Source organism: Anomaloglossus baeobatrachus, chromosome 1, assembly GCF_048569485.1.
Source record: "Anomaloglossus baeobatrachus isolate aAnoBae1 chromosome 1, aAnoBae1.hap1, whole genome shotgun sequence".
Taxonomy (NCBI): Eukaryota; Metazoa; Chordata; class Amphibia; order Anura; family Aromobatidae; genus Anomaloglossus; species Anomaloglossus baeobatrachus.
The window spans coordinates 897,019,876-897,038,861 of NC_134353.1; the positions used below are offsets into that span (position 1 = coordinate 897,019,876).

Sequence of the window (18,986 nt, forward strand, 5' to 3'; positions counted from 1 at the left end):
CCATGCATGTCCCATGAGGCCGGGACCCTCTTGCCTAGGGTCAGTAGCAGGGATCACCCTTGGTGAGAACAAATCCTCGTTGAGCCTGTCCATATTGCATAAAGTTATTCTGTTCTCTGAGACTTCGGATCTGCTCGCAACTTCATTCAACAGGCTGTGGTTGATCGGTACCGGATCCCCGTTCAACGCCTTTAAAGTTCCTTGACCGGGTATTCGGTAGATGGAACACTCTGGACGGGACCCATATGCTTTGCTGCTGAGCAGATGTAACTTTGAGTGGGAGCTTCACATTCTGAGAAAATATCTTTCCTGCTGCTTCCTAACTTGTCATGTCAGCTTGTCCTGGGTCTAACTTGACTCTGTACCAATGAGCCTGCCCTCGACTGTAAATCTGCAGAGGTGCTCCATTGGGGGCAGAATTGCCATAAGAAATGTCTGGTTCCTGTAGTTTCTGTGATGACTACTCTGGAAGCTGACGCTTTCTGCCTTTCAGGGTCCGGGAAAAAGCCTCTCAAGTAACAGCCATCCACCTAACCCCTTCCACTGGCCATTCCTACAGCTTTCAAACACATCTCCCATGATCTGTTTGTACCAAGTACTACGACAATAACAAGGGGGCATTCTCTTCATTTGGAGGAAAGAAAATTTCTGCACAAGCATAGAAGAGGGTTCTTCACAGTAAGAGCAGTGAGGCTCTGCAACTCTCTTCCTGAGGAAGTGGTGATGGCCAACTCACTGAATGAATTTAAGAGAGGAATGGATGTTTTTCTTGATAGCAACAGTATAGAAGGTTATAAATAGCATAATCTTACAGGTAGATAGTTGACCCAGCTTAGGAGTCGGGAAATAATTTTTTTCACTAAGAAGAAAATTGGCTTCAACTCTGTGGGTTATTGCCTTCCACAAGTTCAACACTGCAGAACAGCGGCACTAAAGGCCCCCTCACACACTCAGATAAATCTTTGGCAGATCTGTGGTTGCAGTGAAATCATGGACATATTGTTCCATTTGTACACAGCCACAAACCTGGCACTGATTGTCCACAATTTCACTGCAACCACAGATCTGCCGCAGATTTATCTCTGCGTGTGACAGGGCCTTAAAAATAGGCTGAACTAGATGGACATAAGGTCTTCCTTCAGCCTTAGAAACTACAGTATGTTACTATATCTTGCTGGAGAAGAAACTTCCTTCAGGCCTGGTGAAGAGGGGGCATAAGAAGGGGAGTACTGTAGAGCTGGCATCCCCCGGAAATGCACTTAGGGCACAAGCGCCTGCCCTACTCTGAAAGGGCTGGTTCGCAATTTCCCGGAATTACCTCTCAGCCTATGGGTGAGAGGCACTAGGTACTTAAGGCATCCTCTCACTAGGGGAGGTGCCTGCACAACATATTTAGTCATATTTAACCATCTTCTAGCTAGTTGTAAAGTCCTGTGCTCCTGTTTCCCCCTCCACTCCAGCTGTCTGGTCTGCCTCAGCCTTCCTGCCTGCACTAGAGACTGTACCCGCCAGCACCCTGCGTTCCCTGTCCTGGAAGTCAGCGGCCAGTCTTGGACAGAGCTCTGGGAGTGGCACCTGGCGTATACCCCGGTAGTCAGTTAAGCCCCTCCCACATTCAGGTAAGCCCCCTGTGATCCAGTGGGTCCACTCCTACTACTGCTTGCCCCAACACCAGCAAGTGTTACAGTATGTGCAGGCCATGGACTCCGCAGACTCAGACACCCTTTTGCTTCCTGCGTTGTACTGGGAGAGGTCACAGAGGCGGGAACAGTAGAATCAAATATTGTCCTTTCTGCGGATCGTAAACTCCCGTGTGAACGACATGGAACCGGCTGTCTTATCTGCATCCATCCAGCTTGCAACTCCAGCATCCGGGCCTCGTCTGTCCACTCTACTACATTTCGACGGTGAACCAAAGCAATGCGGAGAGTTCATAAATCAGTGCACCCTGCACTCCTACTACTGCGCACGCCAACATCGGCGAGCATTACAAGCAGCATTTGGGAGCATATATTGCTTAGATAATAGTAAATCCTTTGATAAATTCCATCATGCCTTCCTGTGTAAGGTGTTATTACATTATGGCCTCACGGCACGGTTTGTGCAGTGGCTGTAAATTCTGCATAAGGTGGCTGTAAGCCTGCCGCTGATTGATGGCTACTTGGCCGAGCCCTTCAGGACCATGTCGCTGGTGAGGCAGGGCTGTCCTCTCAGCCCATTGTTGTATGTCTTTAGTTTGGAACTTTTCGTCAGAAAATTGCAATATCATGGAGCTAGTACAGCAGAGTAAAGTGCAGACCTGTAACGTTCTGCACCTACACTCCCTGACAAAAGTTCTGTCGCTTATCCATGTTATGTAAATAAAACCTTATAAAGTGACTTTAAATTCATCCATTGGTTTAATAAATTACTCTTTTGAAAGCTCCCTCCCAAATTTGGTTTAGGTTATGAAAATAAAGTTGCTGCAAAGCTGAAATATTGATCATTTAATAAACACAGAAAGGTCAGATTTTGGCAAGACAAACGTTTTTTCGCCTTGTCATATAATGCACCCAATCCTAGTTTACATCCTCACCTGTGCTCACTAAATGATTGGTTATTAGTGGGTGTGTATAAAAAGAATCCCAGCACCCCAGACCTTCACTTGAACTGCAACTTGACCTCTGACAACATGCCAAAAATCAACCCTGCGACCAAAGCCTTGATTATCAAGAGGCTGAAGACCAGATCCACGGCAGAGGTGGCTGGCACCTTTCATGTGTCTCAGCGTCAAGTACAAAGAATTAAAATAAGATTTGAAGAGACTGGAGATGTTTTTGACAAGCCCAGGTCCGGCAGACCCCGCAAGACAACTGCTTAGGAGGAACGTTTGTTGGCTAGAAAATCGAAAGCCAGCCACTTTTCCACTGCAGCAGAGCTGGTCACCTCAGGTCCTTGAGCCAACTAGAACAGTTTGTAGGATTCTGTCTCGAAATGGTCTTCATGGTCAAATCAGTGCCCAGAAGCCAGCACTAAACAAAAAGGCAAATAGAAAAACCGTGTGACATTTGCCAAGTCCCACAGCCTGCTAAACAGATGAACGCTGGAAAAGTGGCAGAAGGTGGATTTCTCTGATGAATCTTCAGTTGAATTACACCACAGTCACCGCAAATACTGCAGGAGACCTACTGGAGCCCGTATGGATCCAGAAAACAGTTAAGTTTGGTGGTGGAAAGATCATGGTCTGGAGTTACATTCAGTATGGGTATGCGAAACATTTGCAAGGTGGAAGGTAATGTCAATAGCCTAAAATATCAAGAAGTATTAGCTACCTCTTACATTCTCAATCATAAAAGGGGTCAAATTCTGCAGCAGGATGGTGCTCCATCTCATACATCCATCTCTCAACAAAGTTCCTCCTGGCAAAGAAGATCAAGGTGCTCAAGGACTGGCCAGCCCAGTCACCAGACATGAACATCATTGAGCAATGTCAGGCAGCAGCTGCTAAAGCAAACAAGATTTTAGGGTGTATAAAAAGAGAGATTAGATCCCGTGATCCCAACGTATTGTTACCCCTCTATAAATCACTTGTAAGGCCACATCTGGAATATGCGATCCAGTTTTGGGCTCCACATTTTAAAAAGGACATTCAGAAGTTAGAGTCAGTTCAAAGGCGGCAACTAGACTACTACAAGGAATGGAGGAAGGCCTCAGATATGATGAGAGGTTGAAAAAGGTTAGATATGTTTAGCTTAGAAAAAAGACGTCTCAGAGGAGATCTCATTTATATGTATAAATACATGTGTGGTCAATATAAAGGACTGGCACATGACTTATTCCTTCCAAAGACAGTACTAAGGACCAGGGGGCACTCACTGCGAGTGGAAGAAAAGCGATTCCGACAGCTAAATAGGAAAGGGTTCTTTACAGTTAGAGCAGTCAGACTGTGGAAAGCCGACCACAAGAGGTAGTAATGGCAGACACTATAACAGCTTTTAAAAAGGGCTGGATGATTTCCTCAGTACACAACATTGTTGGTTGTAAATGACTTAATGACATAATGTAGAACTGGTGGAGGAAGATTGAACTAGATGGACCGAGGGCTTTTTTCAACCTAAGTAACTATGAGCATGTTTGGGGTAGGATGATAGAGGAAGCTTGGAAGACAAAACCATCATCTGGGAGGTATGTAAGACTCCATTCTTTGCTATTCCTGATGACTTCATCAATAAATTGTATGAATCATTGTTGAACTGCATGGATGCAGTCCTTCAAGCTCATGGAAGTCACACAAAATATTAAATATGGCTCTAATAGCACCACAACTTCATTCATCAATGTTATGCAACATATCTTTGTATTAGAAGTTAATTATTTGTTTGAATTTCACATTACTTTCTGTGGGCGACAAAACTTTTGTCTTGCCGAAATCTGACCTTTCCGTGTTCATTAAATGATCAATATTTCAGCTTTGCAGCAACTTTATTTTCATAACCTAAACCAAATTTGGGAGGGTTTCAGCTTTCGAAAGAGTAATTTATGAAACCAATGGATGAAATTAAAGTCAGGTTATAAGCTTTTATTTACATAACATGAATAAGCGACAGAACTTTTGTCAGGGACTCTATGGGGATAATGTGTCCTTCTAGAAGGAGAACGAAGCCTTTTCCAATGTGTCTAACTCCTCCATGAACATGAAGAGGGAGACACTGTTACAGGAGAGTGACGGTGAGGTCTATTCTGTGCCCTTTACAACAGTTCAGGGTCAGATAAAGATTTTTGATGTTGTGATTGGTACTATAGATGATAGGAAGATGAGCTGGGAGAAGCTGGTGGTGTGTGAGCAGAAGGTGTGGGGCTGGAAGCAATGGAGACTGATAGATCTGCTTGGGAACGACCTTCCTGCTCCCACTCTTCCTCTGTATCAGTGTGGTGTTTCTGATGCCAGGTACATTACTCCCCAGGCTCACAAATGTCTTCTTCTTGTGGGGTGACAGAGTAAATGTGGTTAGGAGTAACATTGTCTAGCTCCCCTAGAAGGTCGGGGGGTCTCTCCCTGCCCTGCATGTAACTTATCTTTAAACCTCTTTTTTCTGATGAAGTATTTCTCATTTTGTAAGAAATCGGAGAAAACACCGTGGTTTGTTTAAGAGCCAGATCCAGTAGTTTTTGTGCGTAAGGTCGGTAGGGGACCTATGAAGAGGATCTCAAGACATATAACGAATAAGGTTTGTTGGTATGGTGTCCATGTAATTTGTAAGGTCATTTGCTGGAGGATTATGTATGATGACATGAAGCTCATTTCCGTGTACATGAACAACTGAGGGGCACCCCAAGTCTAGATGTAAAACAGGCTGCAAAAACACGTTAGACTCAAGAGTTGCCTCTTATATGAGGGATGTGGCGGGCTTGGCTCCATGGTAAAATGTACAGGAGACATGATCAGTAGTGCAGGATCCTATTCTAAAGAAGAGTGCCCCCATATAGTGAAGACCATACAGCGTCTGCTATTAGAGTGATATTCTTGTTCATAGGTGGAGCAGAATTTTAGTAGGTATATTCTTGTATCTGACCTGGAAAGGCAGTATCATACTAGATATATTCTTCTACAAAGGGAACACTATTGTAGTACAGTGGAACCTCGCTTAACGAGTAACCCAGTTAGCGAGTATTTCGCTTAACGAGCAAAGCTTGCTGTAAATTTGTAAGTCAGTTTACGAGCAAAATACTCACTAGACCCACTTCCAGTTCCGTACATCCACCACGCTCTAACCCGCTCTTGCAGTCCACACAAAACACACACAACAAACTCAAACACACACATATTATGCTCATCTTACCTTCCGTTCCATCGCCAGCCTCATGGTTCTTGTAGTTCGCCGCTACAGGATGTGTATCGGGTAACCATCGCGACGAGGGAGGAACTTCCACTGTCAGCTGCTACTCAAAGGCAGCGCGCTGGCCAATCAGAGGCAAGCGGGTCCTGCCTTTGACGTCAGCGCTCTGGCAGTGGAAGTTCCTCCCTCGTTGCAATGGTTACCCAATACACATCATGTACCGGCAAACTGCAAGATCCAGGAGGCTGGCGATGGAACGGAAGGTAAGGTGAGCATAATGTGTGTGTGCCCGCTTGTGTGTGTTTGTACATGTGTGGAATGGCACAGTAGGGGACCAGGATGGGACATTTAACAAGTTGGGGAAGGAATTGTCTGCATTCCAATGATTTCCTATGGGAAATCTTGCTTTGCTGAACGAGTAACTTGGTTAACAAGCACAGTCCCAGAACGGATTATTCTCGTTAACCAAGGTTCCACAGTAGTTGTATTCTCGCACATGGGAGCACTATTGTAGTAGTTGTATTTTTGCACATGGAGGCAGTATTGTAGTAGTTGTATTCTTGTACATAGGAGGCAGTATGATGGTATTTTTATTCTCGTACATAGAGGCAGTATTATAGTAGTTATATAACTCAATAGTAATGGCCCACTAATACTCAGGTTTGTTGCTGAATTAAGTGACAATTATTTTCCTTACATAAACCAGAGTTTTATTTTCTGCTTCTGCTAAGACACTGGGGGGCAAATTAATACAATACTGTAGAAAAATATTTTAAATTACAATTCCATAAAGAATCTATACACTTAGTAAAATAATGAACTAATCCAAGCACCATGGCCTTACGAGTTCAATTCCCTTCCCCCCAATAGCATCTATAATGCACTTTGTGAGGTCTTTGGGCCCCCTGTAGTGTCACTGAATGGTCAATTCATGTCTTCAGAGCCTGAAATGTCATTAGAGGCAATCACCTTCTCCTTTTCATTTTGTAAATAATCGTCCAATTGTTTAGTAAAAGATACGTCCATGGAATATCCTTTCTGTACAGTTACAGAGAGGTACAGGGGCAAATCTCTGCAAAGGAAGCAGAAGAGAAAGTAATGAAACGGCCAACAGGTTATGAGATTCTGACCCTGTATGTACTACATTTCATAGAATTGCAGCTTTTTCTACAGTTGTTTTCTCCGAGCTGCAGGTCCGGAGCTCAGTGGGTCTTCCCTGTGATGCAGCTCTCTCATGTCGCAATGCTCTAAGCTTCTGTGTCTCTTTCCCCTTCTCTATGGCTCACTGTGACATAAGCTGATATTTCTGGATGAAGGTGCAGCCGAGCAGTCTCTCACTTTCCCTTTTGAGCAACTTTTGACAAATGCTTCTGGGTCACCCCCCTTAGATATGTGAGGTAGCACTCACCTGCTCATATCCTCCCACTGCTGACGTAAGTCCTCCTTGTTGCTCTGGAATTTCCTCCACTGACCGGCCACTTCTTTCTTCCGTCCCAGCCTCCACAAAGCTTCCAACAGAAATGAGGTTACACCTGGAAAGGCTAAAAAGCAAAATGTCCTGTTTTCATGATGGGGTTACCACTTATTAAATTAACAGAAAATATAATATACAGTATATAGCATCACATTATTGTGTATGCAGTTGTAGAAGTCTGTTATGACCTATACAGCATATGAAGAGCCAACATAGCCTTCTGTAGGACTCTAATGGGTTTATAAAGATGTCAATGACCGCATTAAGCTTTACAGCAATCACATTCACCACAAACCGCAATGGAGGATTTTCCAGGCATGCTCTGATCTGTGCAGAGGTCATTACGCAGGGAGGGGAAGGAGTTGACCATCTCTTGTACTGTAAAATCTGCAATTGCAATTTTGATAATGAGACTGCTGAAAAGCTTTCTCTGCAGAACAGGAAGTGTCAGCCTAATTTCAGACATAGAGACCAATGTTAACAGGACATGTGCATTTAATATTAAGCTTCCAGTAAACAATGGCCCCACTAGTATTAAATATAGTGGCCAGTGTGAACATAAAGTACTAGCCATCACAAGACACTGAATTTGCAAGAGCGTACAACAAGATAACAGGAAAAGCTACAGCAATAAATGTTACTGATCCTAAAAGGTCTGCTTAAGCCCTATATAAAGATAACATTAGTAATGTACTAGAAAATCACTTGATAGATTCCCTTTAAAGATGGACATTCAGTTTTAATGAAAAGGACACATGGCTAATACCTGCTTATTTTGCATGAGTCTCAGTATATGGGGTGGTAATGTGACGCCCTGGACCCCAGGGGTCACAGAACAACACCACATACACACACTCCCTCCCCGGTCAGGAACACCAGTCAAACAAAACCCTTGTTGCCTCCCTCCAGGGTCTGATGTCCACACCAGGTGGGGCGGAGCCAGGCGGTTGCCCCCCCCCCCCCACCGAGGAGTTCACAGGCCTGGAGGCGGGAAAAGTAGTCAGTTTTTAGTTGAGTTTGGGACTAGACGTGGAGAGGTGGAAGTGAGAGGAGCAAAGACTGTGTGTGTTTGGGTCGGATCCCAGGCACAATCAGCAAGGTCGGCAGACGGTGGTGGCCGTCTGCAGGAGTTGGTGGAGGTCAGCGGAACCGTAGGACCGGGGTCGGGCGGTGGCCCGCCGGTACCGAACGGGGAGCAGATTGAAGCCAAGCACCAAGGCAGGGTACTCAGACCCCGACTAGGCTCGGAAGCCGCCATAAAGGTCAAATTCTCTGATTGCGGTCTGGACCTCAGGGGTTCATTCCCACCTAAGTCCCGTCAGAAGGCAACTGCCCAACCCGTCCGGATAAGTGCCACCGCCAAGGGCCAGAGATCCAAGGGCCAGCGCCTGCGGGAAAAACGGGCTCTCCCGACACGTACACGCCGGGGAGAGGACTACCCGTGGGAAGCCATAGGAGTCAAACACATACACATAGGTGCAGGAAACGACATCCACCATCAACCCGTCCGGGGAGAGTGAAAACACCGCAGCCGACTGTGGGCCCCGTCCATGCAGGCGTTTGGTTTACCAGAGACTCTGTCCTTGTCTACCTGAGTGAGTACAACAGTGCCATCCGGCACCGCGCTGCACAGCAACGTTGCACCTGCGCCCACGCTGCCTCCCCGCATCAGCACCTGCACCTATACTTCCTCCCTACTCCCCAACCGGGGCCCCGGAACCAACAGCCCCTACCCACGGAGGGGTCAACACCTTAGCTGCTCTCCGCCATCGCTGCCGGGATCCCCCGTCACCAGCAGCAGTGGTGCCCACCATCACCACAACCCGTGGGTGGCGTTACGACCGACATCCCACCACAAACCTCCCCTTTTTCACTCATGGGCGAGGAGGCGCCGCTCGAGCCCCCGGGTCCGGCCCCATGCTCGAGCCACCGAGGAGCAGAAGCACCGGACCCGAGCGCCAGCGAACCCCCCCCAGACGAGCGGCGTTCCCAACCCCTCCGCCCGCGACAGTAACGTCATTGGAACCATTCAGCACCTTCAGTATTACTCAAAAATGTTATCAGCCATTTACAGGATGGGTAATAGAAGTTATATTGCTGGGGGACAGAGGGCATCGATCAGAGGATCCCACAGTGTATCAAGGAACAACCCACCTCTTCCGACAAGCCTAAAACCTACAATAACCCTCAGTCCAGTACACCACTGAGCAACCAGTTCTGTCCTCACCTACTGTATCCTCACTATCCCTTGTAGACTGTGAGCCCTCGTGGGCAGGGTCCTTACTACTTCTGTACCAGTCTGTTTTGCATTGGTCATGATTATTGTACTTGTTTTTTATGTATACCCTTTTCACTTGTAATGAACCCCGGAATAAATGGCGCTATAATAATAGAAATAGCACCACAGTTCTATTAGTAGGTTCCTTTGGAAATTAGGGCACTCCTCTGGTTCCAGAATCTTGACCTCCCCCTTACCTGGAGCGACCTGCAGGCTGAGCTGTGCATTCATCAAGGCCTTCACGTCCTCCCCCATCTGTTGGAACTGGAGGCCTCTCCGCAGGAGTGCGGCAGATTTTAGGATTGCCAAAACTTTACACTCTGCGATTTCTACAGACCCTGGAGAGACATCGACCAGCATCTCAATCCACAACTCATCATAAAGGTATTGTAATATATTGAAATCATTGTATATTGCACACAATGTGGAGCTGTTCCAAAATGACAGTCTCCTGGAGGGAGGTGACTGACAATCACTAAATATTGGAAAACGTCATTATATTTGGGGTTTCATTGTTAAGAACTCCGCTTGCTGTCAGTGAATGGGAACATTCATGGTTTACATCTGTTAGACTGAAACCTCACAGGGAAACTCCTCACAATGACCTCCTGCATGATCTCCTTCCTTCTGGAGTGGGCGAGGGACCAGGAAACATCGATCCAGGAAAGGGCTCCCAGAAGATATTTATTGCATGTATTTTCAATTTGCTAGAAGTGTCTTACATAGTGCTTCCCCCCTAATGGATTTGGGCAGTTTTGGGGACAGTTGCATCAAATTTCCTTTAAAGGAAAAAACTTTGTGGTTGAATTATTTGCTCCCCCATAGTTCGGTGTCCTCCTTCCGACACTGGTTATATCCCGATATGCTGGAGATGGAGCGGCGGGGGAGGTTATGTTTTATAGAAACTGCAGAGTAATCCAGTAATTCCCTGAATATCGAGCGCTGGTACTTTGTGTCTGAAGCGTCTGACACATCAATTACATGATCCGCTGGAAGACATCAGACCGTTCTTCCTGAGCCGACATACAGGATGTTCTACTGAATATTTCCATTATCTTCAGAACATCAAATATTACTGTGCACCAGCAAACAGCAGAACAGAGCGTCCCACGGGGAGAACTCAAGGGCAGAAAAAAAGCATTGCACAGGAAAGATTCGGGGGCAGAACAGTGCGCCACCCAGGGGAGAACCAAAGGACGGAACAAACCATAGCACAGGAAAGATCTGGAGACAGAAAAGAGCGCCACACGGGGGAGAACCCAAGAGCAGAACAAAGCATTGCACAGGAAAGATTTGGGGACAGAACAGAGCGCCACACAGGGGAGAACCAAAGAACCAGAGGACAGAACAAAGCATTGCACAGGAAAGATCCGGGGACAGAACAGAGCGCCACACAGTGGAGAACCAAAAGGACAGAACAAACCATAGCACAGGAAACATCTGGAGACAGAAAAGAGCGCCACACGGGGGAGAACCCAAGAACCAGAGGACAGAACAAACCATCGCACAGGAAAGATCCTACGAGAGAACAGAGCACCACACGGGGGAGAACCCAAGAGCAGAACAAAGCATTGCACAGGAAAGATCCGGGGACAGAACAGAGCGCCACACAGTGGAGAACCAAAAGGACAGAACAAACCATAGCACAGGAAACATCTGGAGACAGAAAAGAGCGCCACACGGGGGAGAACCCAAGAACCAGAGGACAGAACAAACCATCGCACAGGAAAGATCCTACGAGAGAACAGAGCGCCACATGGGGGATAACCCAAGAACAGAACAAAGCATCACAAAGGGATGAACCGGGGGCAGAACAGAGCACCACACGGGGGGAGAACCCAAAAGCACAACAAAGCATCCCAAAGGGATGATCCAGGGGAAGAATAGAGAGCCACATGGGGGAGAACCCAAGAGCAGAACAAAGCACGATAAAGGGATGATCCAGGGGCAGAACAGAGCGCCACACGGGGAGAACCAAAGAACAGAAGAAACCATTGGACAGGAAAGATCCGGAGACACAACAGATCGCCACACGGGGGAGAACCCAAGAGCAGAACAAAACATCACAAAGGGATGATCCGGGGGAAGAGCAGCACACCACACAGGGGGAGAACCCAAGAGCAGAACAAAGCATCACACAGGAAAGATCCGGGGACAGAACAGAACGTCCCATGGGGGGAGAACCCAAGAGCACAATGAGGCATCACAATGGGATGATACAGGGGAAGAACAGAGTGCCACATGGGGGAGAACCTAAAAGTAGAAAGAAGAATGGGGGAGAACTCAAGGGAAGAACAAAGCATTGCATGGGAAAGATCCGGGAGCAGAACAGATGGCTACACAGGAGAGAACCCAAGAACACAACAAAGCTTCACAAAGGGATGATCCGGGGGCAGAGTAGAACGCCACATGGGGGAGAACCCAAGAGGACAACAAAGCATCACACAGGAAATATCCGGGGGCAGAACAGAGCATAATAAACAGATGAATCGGGGGCAGAACAAAGTGCCACATGGGGGAGAACAAACCATCACATAGGAAAGATCAAGGAGCAGAACAGAGCGCCATCTTTGGGTTCTAGGAAGCGACCACAAAGTCACCCAGGCTCCACACAAATACAGTGACTCTTTTTCCTATTTTATTCTTTTTGTCAATATGTGGGGAGAGGGTCTATCCTAACATCCCAATTTCACAGCTCGGCACTCACCAGAATTACCACACTGTACTTTTGTCAGTAAACTGATGGACCTAAAAAATATGAAGCACAAAGTACACATTAATTCACAAGATATTAATAGAGAACAGAACTGATCCGAAATGTGTGGTATGAGTCTGCCATCTGGTGGTCACTGACGATTACTGCACATTTCATTATTGCTGCTTATAATAATTTGGCAAAATACTGACTTTGATTAATTGGTATTTACACATTGTAGCTCTTATCCTATATCCTTCTGTATTCCAATCTTTTGCTATAGAAACCTATTTTATTACATTTAGCCCTTTAATAATGTAGTTTTGGGTTGGTCCCCCCTACACTCCTAACACTGTAACTTGTGTCATTCGGTAGGAATTATTTATTTTATTTAGGGGGTTCACAAAAATGACACATATATACATACACCCCCATAATATTTATGTATATATTACCACACAAAAAAAATAAATAAAGAAGGGAATTTTGTTTACTTACCGTAAATTCCTTTTCTTCTAGCTCCAATTGGGAGACCCAGACAATTGGGTGTATAGCTATTGCCTCTGGAGGCCACACAAAGTATTACACTTAAAAGTGTAAGGCCCCTCCCCTTCTGGCTATACACCCCCAGTGGGATCACTGGCTCACCAGTTTTAGTGCCAAAGCAAGAAGGAGGAAAGCCAATAACTGGTTTAAAGACCAATTCAATCCGAGGAAACATCGGAGAACTGAACCATACCACATGAACAACATGTGTACCCGAAAAAACAGAAAAACCCCGAGAAAACAGGGCGGGTGCTGGGTCTCCCAATTGGAGCTAGAAGAAAAGGAATTTACGGTAAGTAAACAAAATTCCCTTCTTCTTTGTCGCTCCATTGGGAGACCCAGACAATTGGGATGTCCAAAAGCAATCCCTGGGTGGGTAAAAGAATACCTCATGATAGGGCCGTCAAACGGCCCTCTCCTACAGGTGGCCAACCGCCGCCTGAATGACTTATCTACCTAGGCTGGCGTCTGCCGAAGCGTAGGTATGCATCTGATAATGCTTGGTAAAAGTAAGTAGACTCGACCAGGTGGGTGCCTGACACACCTGCTGAGCCGTAGCCTGGTGCCGTAATGCCCAGGATGCACCCACGGCTCTGGTAGAATGGGCCTTCGGCCTTGAGAGAACCAGAAGCCCAGTAGAACTGTAGGTTTCAAGAATTGGTTCCTCGAGCCCCCGAGCAAGGGTGGATCTGGAAGCTTGCGACTGTTTACGCCGACCAGCGACAAGGACAAAGAGTGCATCCGGGTGGCGCAGGAGCGCCATGCGGGAAGTAGAACCTGAGTGCTCTCACCAGAACCAACAGATGCAGATCTTTCTGAAATTGATGGACTGGACGAGGACACAAAGAAGGTGAGGTGATATCCTGATTGATATGAAAATGGGATACCACCTTAGGGAGAAATTCCGGAACCGGACGCAGAACTACCCTGTCCTGGTGAAGGACCAGGAAGGGAGTTTGTATGAGAGCGTTGCTAGCTCGGAAACTCTCCTAAGAGACGAGACCGTTACTAGAAGGCCACTTCCCGTGAAAAACGGGAAGGGAGACATCCTTCAAAGGCTCGAAAGGCGGCATCTGGAGAGCAATTAGAACCTTGTTCAGATCTCAGGGCTCTAACGGCCGCTTGTACGGAGTGCTGAGAAGACAAACTCCCCGTAGGAACGTGCGTACCTGAGGAAGTCGTCGTTTCTGAAAAAATACAGATAGCGCTGAGACTTGTCCCTAAAGGGAACTGAGCGACAACCCATTTTCCTACCTAGATTGCAGGAAGGAAGGAAACATAGACGATGCAACCGGCCAGGGAGAAACACCCTGCGCCGAGCACCGAGATAAGAACATCTTCCACGTCCTGTGGTCAATCTTGGCGGACGTTGGTATGCTAGCCTGTCTCATGGTGGCAACCACGTCCTGAGGTAATCCTGACGACACTAGGTTCCAGGACTCAATGCCACACCATCCGGTTGAGGGCCGTAGAATTCAAATGGAAGAATGGGCCTTGAGACAGCCAGTCTGATTGGTCTGGTAGTGCCCCCGGTTAGCCTACCGTGAGGCACCACAGAACCGAGTACCACAACATCCTCGGCCAATTTGTAGCGACGAGGATGGCGCGGCCGCAGTCGGTCTTGATCTAGCGCAGTACTCTGGGCAACAATGCCAGAGGTGGCACCTAAGGTAGCTGGAACTGCGACCAATGCTGAACTAAGGCGTTTGCCGCCAGAGCTCGATGATTGTGAAACCGTGCCATGAAGCTGGCACATTGTTGTTGTGCCGTGACGCCATTAGATCGACGTCCGGCCTCTGTCAGCGGCGCCAGATCTCCTGAAACCCGTCCGGGTGAGGAGACCATACTCTGTCGGCCACACCTCAGCGACTTAGGAAGTCAGCTTCCTCGTTTCCACACTTGGGATGTGAATTGTGGATATGGTGGATGCCGTGTCTTCCACCCACATCAGAACCTGCCGGACTTCCTGGAAGGCTTGCCGGTTGCGCGTTCTTCCTTGGTGGTTGATGTATGCCACCGCTGTGGAGCTGTCCGACTGAAGTCGGATATGCTTGCTTTCCAGCCGCTGTTGGAAGGATTGTAGGGCAAGATACACTGCTCTGTGTTCAAGAACATTGATCTGAAGAGTGGACTCTTGCTGAGTCCACGTACCCTGAGCGCTGTAGTGGAGAAAAACTGCTCCCCACCCTGATAGACTCGCGTCTGTCGTAACTATCGCCCAGGACGGGGATAGGAAGGACCTTCTTTTTGACCAAGAGGTGAGAAGAAGCCACCACCGTAGAGATTCCTTGGCCGCCTGAGAAAGAACGACGACTCTGTTGAGGGACGTCGACTCCTCGTCCCATTGGCGGAGAATGTCCCATTGTAGTGGACGCAGTAAAACTGCGCGAAAGGAACTGCCTCCATTGCTACCATCTTACGTAGGAAGTGCATGAGGCGTCTCAATGTGTGCGACTGGTTCTTAAAGAAGAGCTTGCAGCCCGTAGTGAATGCTGTTTGTCTAGCGGCAGCTTCACTATCGCTGAGAGAGTAAGAAACTCTATGCCTAGATATGTTATCGATAGGGTCGGGGTCGGATCTGACTTTAAAAAGTTGATGATCCACCCAAAACTCTAGAGAGTCTCCAGCGCAACGTTCGGGCAGTGTTGGCATGTTTCCTAAGAGAGTGCCTTGACAAGTAGATCGTCTAAATACGGGACCACAGAGTGACCCTGAGAGTGCAGGACTGTGACTACTGCTGCCCTGACCTTGGCGAAGACCAGTTGGACTGTCGCTAGCCGGAAGGTAGAGCTACGAACAGAGGGTGTTCGTCTCCTATAACGAAGCGTAGAAACGCTAGTGCTCTGGATCAATCGGCACGTGTGGATAAGCATCCTTGATGCCTAATGATGCTAGGAAATATCCTTGGGACCTTGAGGCGATGACATGGCGGAGGGATTCCATCCGGAACCGCCTGGTGTCCACGAGCTTGCTGAGCATTTTTAGATCCAGAACGGGACGGAACGGCCCGTTGTTATAGGTACCGCAAAGAATTTGGGGTAAAAACCGTGACCTTGTTCCTGAAGAGGAACGGGGGTCATCACTCTTTCTGCCTATAGAGTGCACCCTGTTTGCAGAAGAGCAGCGGCCCAGCCGGGAGGTGGAGAAATTCTGAAGAATCGAGTTGGAGGACGAGAAGTGAGCTCTATCCTGTACCCGTGAGACAGAATGTCTCACACTCAATGGTCATTGACCTATGGCAGCTAAATATCGCCAAGGCGGGAGAGCCTGCTACCGACCGAGGCCGCAAGTCATGAGGAAGCCGCCTTGGAAGCGGGTTTTCAGACTGTCGCTTTTTTGGGCGAGACTGAGCCCGCTAAGAATCTTAGCTCCTCTGATCCTTTTGAGTCCACATTGGACGAGGAAAAATGGGACCTGCCCGAGCCTCGAAAAGGCCGAAAACCCCGACTGCCTCTTGCTCTGTTGGGGTTTGTTGTGTCCGGGCTGAGGAAAGGATGAATCCTTACCCCTGGACTGTTTGATGGTTACATCCAACGCTCACCAAACAGTCTGTCAGCAGAAAAAGGCAACTGGTTAGGCAACCTTTTTTGGAAGCAGAATCTGCCTTCCATTCACTTAACGAGCAGACCAGGCTCTGCTTAAAAACACGGAGTAGCGGAGGCTACCGCCGGACGGTTCGCAGAGTCCAGGACAACCTGAATCGCGTAAGAAACAAATGCAGACATTTGAGAGGTTAAGGATGCCACCTGCGGCACAGATGTACGTGTAACCGTGTCAATCTGTGTAAGACAAGCTGAAATAGCTTGGAGTGCCCCAAGGGAGAGAATGCCGGAGCCAACGGTGCGCCGACAGCCTCATAGATGGCTTTCGACCAGAGATCCATCTGTCTGTCAGTGGCATCTTTGAGTTTGCAGTTCCATCTCCCACTGCAACTATGGATCTAGCTACAAGCCTGGAGATTGGAGGATGCCGCTCGGGACATTGGGTCCAGTCCTTGACCAAGTCAGGGGACAGGGATAACGTGTATCCTAAGCCGTTTGGAGAAGCGCATATCTGGATAAGCGTGGTGTTCCTGGACTGCCTCTCTGAAGGCAGAGTGGTCCAGAAAAATACGTGAAGCTGACTCCTCCACTGGAGGAGCTGTGAGAAATAACCCACATTCTATAGATGGACGCTATAAGATTATTTACTATGGCGTCACAATCAGGTGTATCCAGATTGAGAGCGGTCTCAGGATCAGAATCCTGAGCCGCTACTTCCGCCTCATTACACAGCGAGTCCTTCTGTTAGGACCCTGATGAAACCGAGGCCGCTCATAGCGAGCCCACTTAGGCTGTCTGGGACTGACGTCCGTGCAGAGCCGTGACTCTGGGATGCGTGTGACATTCCCGGAGCTGTTAGTTATTCACACTGAGGGGGGCCATGGATCAATGATTCAACAGTGCCCATATTGTGAGAGACATGTCCGGACTGCTAGGCTTCTAGTATCATAGCCATAGTCTCAGAAAAACTGTCAGTAAATACTGCAGACACCGTCCTCATCCCCTGGCCATTAGTGCATACAATGGGAGTCTATGTACCTGCCGGCCGTATAGCCGTACCAGCTGTATAGAAAAACATGTGGTTCTGCACCTTTGTTTTACACAGAGAATATGCTGATAACTCCTCCGCATAATCCAGGAGGGTATATACAACGTGCGACCAAACAGTGCAATGTATATAGTACAAGCATATCTATAAGTGCACTTCTGCACTAGTGGGGTTAGCACCACAGGTGCTGCTTAACGCCTGTTACAGCGATTGTGTGACTATCAGAATGCCAGGGTCTTCCACACTTGTCTCTGTATCGTACAGAAACTGACACTAATGGCTGCCGGTGTCCTTGCAGAGAAGGAAGCCGTGGGCGTGCCTGAGAAAGTGCGGGAATCCGGATTCACAGTGCACACAGTGAGAGGGGTGGAGTATGCAAAACATACTCCAGCTCTCAGCTCTGCTCTATGCAGCGTCACGCCCCTACCCTGACTGTCAGGGCTGTGGGCGGTAACGAAGGGAGACTAGGCCCAGAAGCCGGGGACTCGAGTTAACAGCGCGGCCGCCGTAAAAGCGCGGGCCGCGCTGAAGTCCCCGGCGCACCACAAGTGCCAGCCGCGCCGCAGTTCCAGCGGCCGGCGCGACCGATTCATAGAAGTGGCCAGCGTCCCGCCCCTCTCCTGACTGGCAGGTCTGGGGGCGGGAACGAACGGAAGCAGGCCGCAAAAGCCGGGGACTCTAGTTATCAGCGCGGCCGCCGTAAAAGCGCGGGCCGCGCTGAAGTCCCCGGCGCACCACAAGTGCCAGCCGCGCCGCTGCCAGCGGCCGGCGCGACCGATTCCTGGAAGTGGCCAGCGTCCCGCCCCTCTCCTGACTGGCAGGTCTGGGGGCGGGAACGAACGGAAGCAGGCCGCAAAAGCCGGGGACTCTAGTTATCAGCGCGGCCGCCGTAAAAGCGCAGGCCGCGCTGAAGTCCCCGGCGCACTACAAGTGCCAGCCGCGCCGCAGTCCCAGCGGCCGGCGCGACCAATTCCCATAAGTGAGCCTGCTTCAGCAAAGCTGAATGAGGCCATGGCACAGGCGCCGCAGCGCTGATGTCCCCCGGCGCACTACAACACCCAGCATGCTGCGGTGTGAGCGCCAAATGCACGGGGACACAGAGTACCTTGAGGAAGCAGGGCCATGTCCCTGATGTACTCCGCTCCATCCAGCATCTTCTCCAGGGGCTGTAGATGGAGCACGGTCTCAGTGCCTGGAGACCGGTAAATCCCACTTCACCCAGAGCCCTGTAAAAAGGGATGGGGAAGGAATCAGCATGTGGGCTCCTGCCGCCGTACCCGCAATGGGTACCTCAACCTTACAAACACCTCCGACATACAGTGGGGTGAGAAGGGAGCATGCTGGGGACACTATATGTGTCCTCTTTTCTTCCATCCGACATAGTCAGCAGCTGCTGCTGACTAAAAAGTGGAGCTATGCGTGGATGTGTTGCCTCCTTCGCACAAAGCACAAAACTGGTGAGCCAGTGATCCCACTGGGGGTGTATAGCCAGAAGGGGAGGGGCCTTACACTTTTAAGTGTAATACTTTGTGTGGCCTCCAGAGGCAATAGCTATACACCCAATTGTCTGGGTCTCCCAATGGAGCG

The 18,986-nt window shown here is 48.7% G+C and overlaps 1 protein-coding gene across 2 annotated transcripts in view; it reads right to left on the bottom strand.

Moving 5' to 3' along the window:
• Positions 1-6,520: 6,520 nt before the first annotated feature.
• The window catches only part of FANCG (FA complementation group G), a 31,395-nt gene continuing 18,929 nt past the window's right edge, over positions 6,521-18,986 (bottom strand). For both annotated transcript variants that reach the window (XM_075342938.1, XM_075342946.1), the window contains 4 exons: positions 12,276-12,316; positions 9,766-9,906; positions 7,225-7,357; positions 6,521-6,888 (listed from right to left, as the gene is read on the bottom strand). In XM_075342938.1, coding sequence (XP_075199053.1) covers positions 6,741-6,888; positions 7,225-7,357; positions 9,766-9,906; positions 12,276-12,316 — 463 coding nt within the window. In that variant the 3' untranslated portion in view covers positions 6,521-6,740. The remainder of the gene's footprint in view (positions 6,889-7,224; positions 7,358-9,765; positions 9,907-12,275; positions 12,317-18,986) is intronic.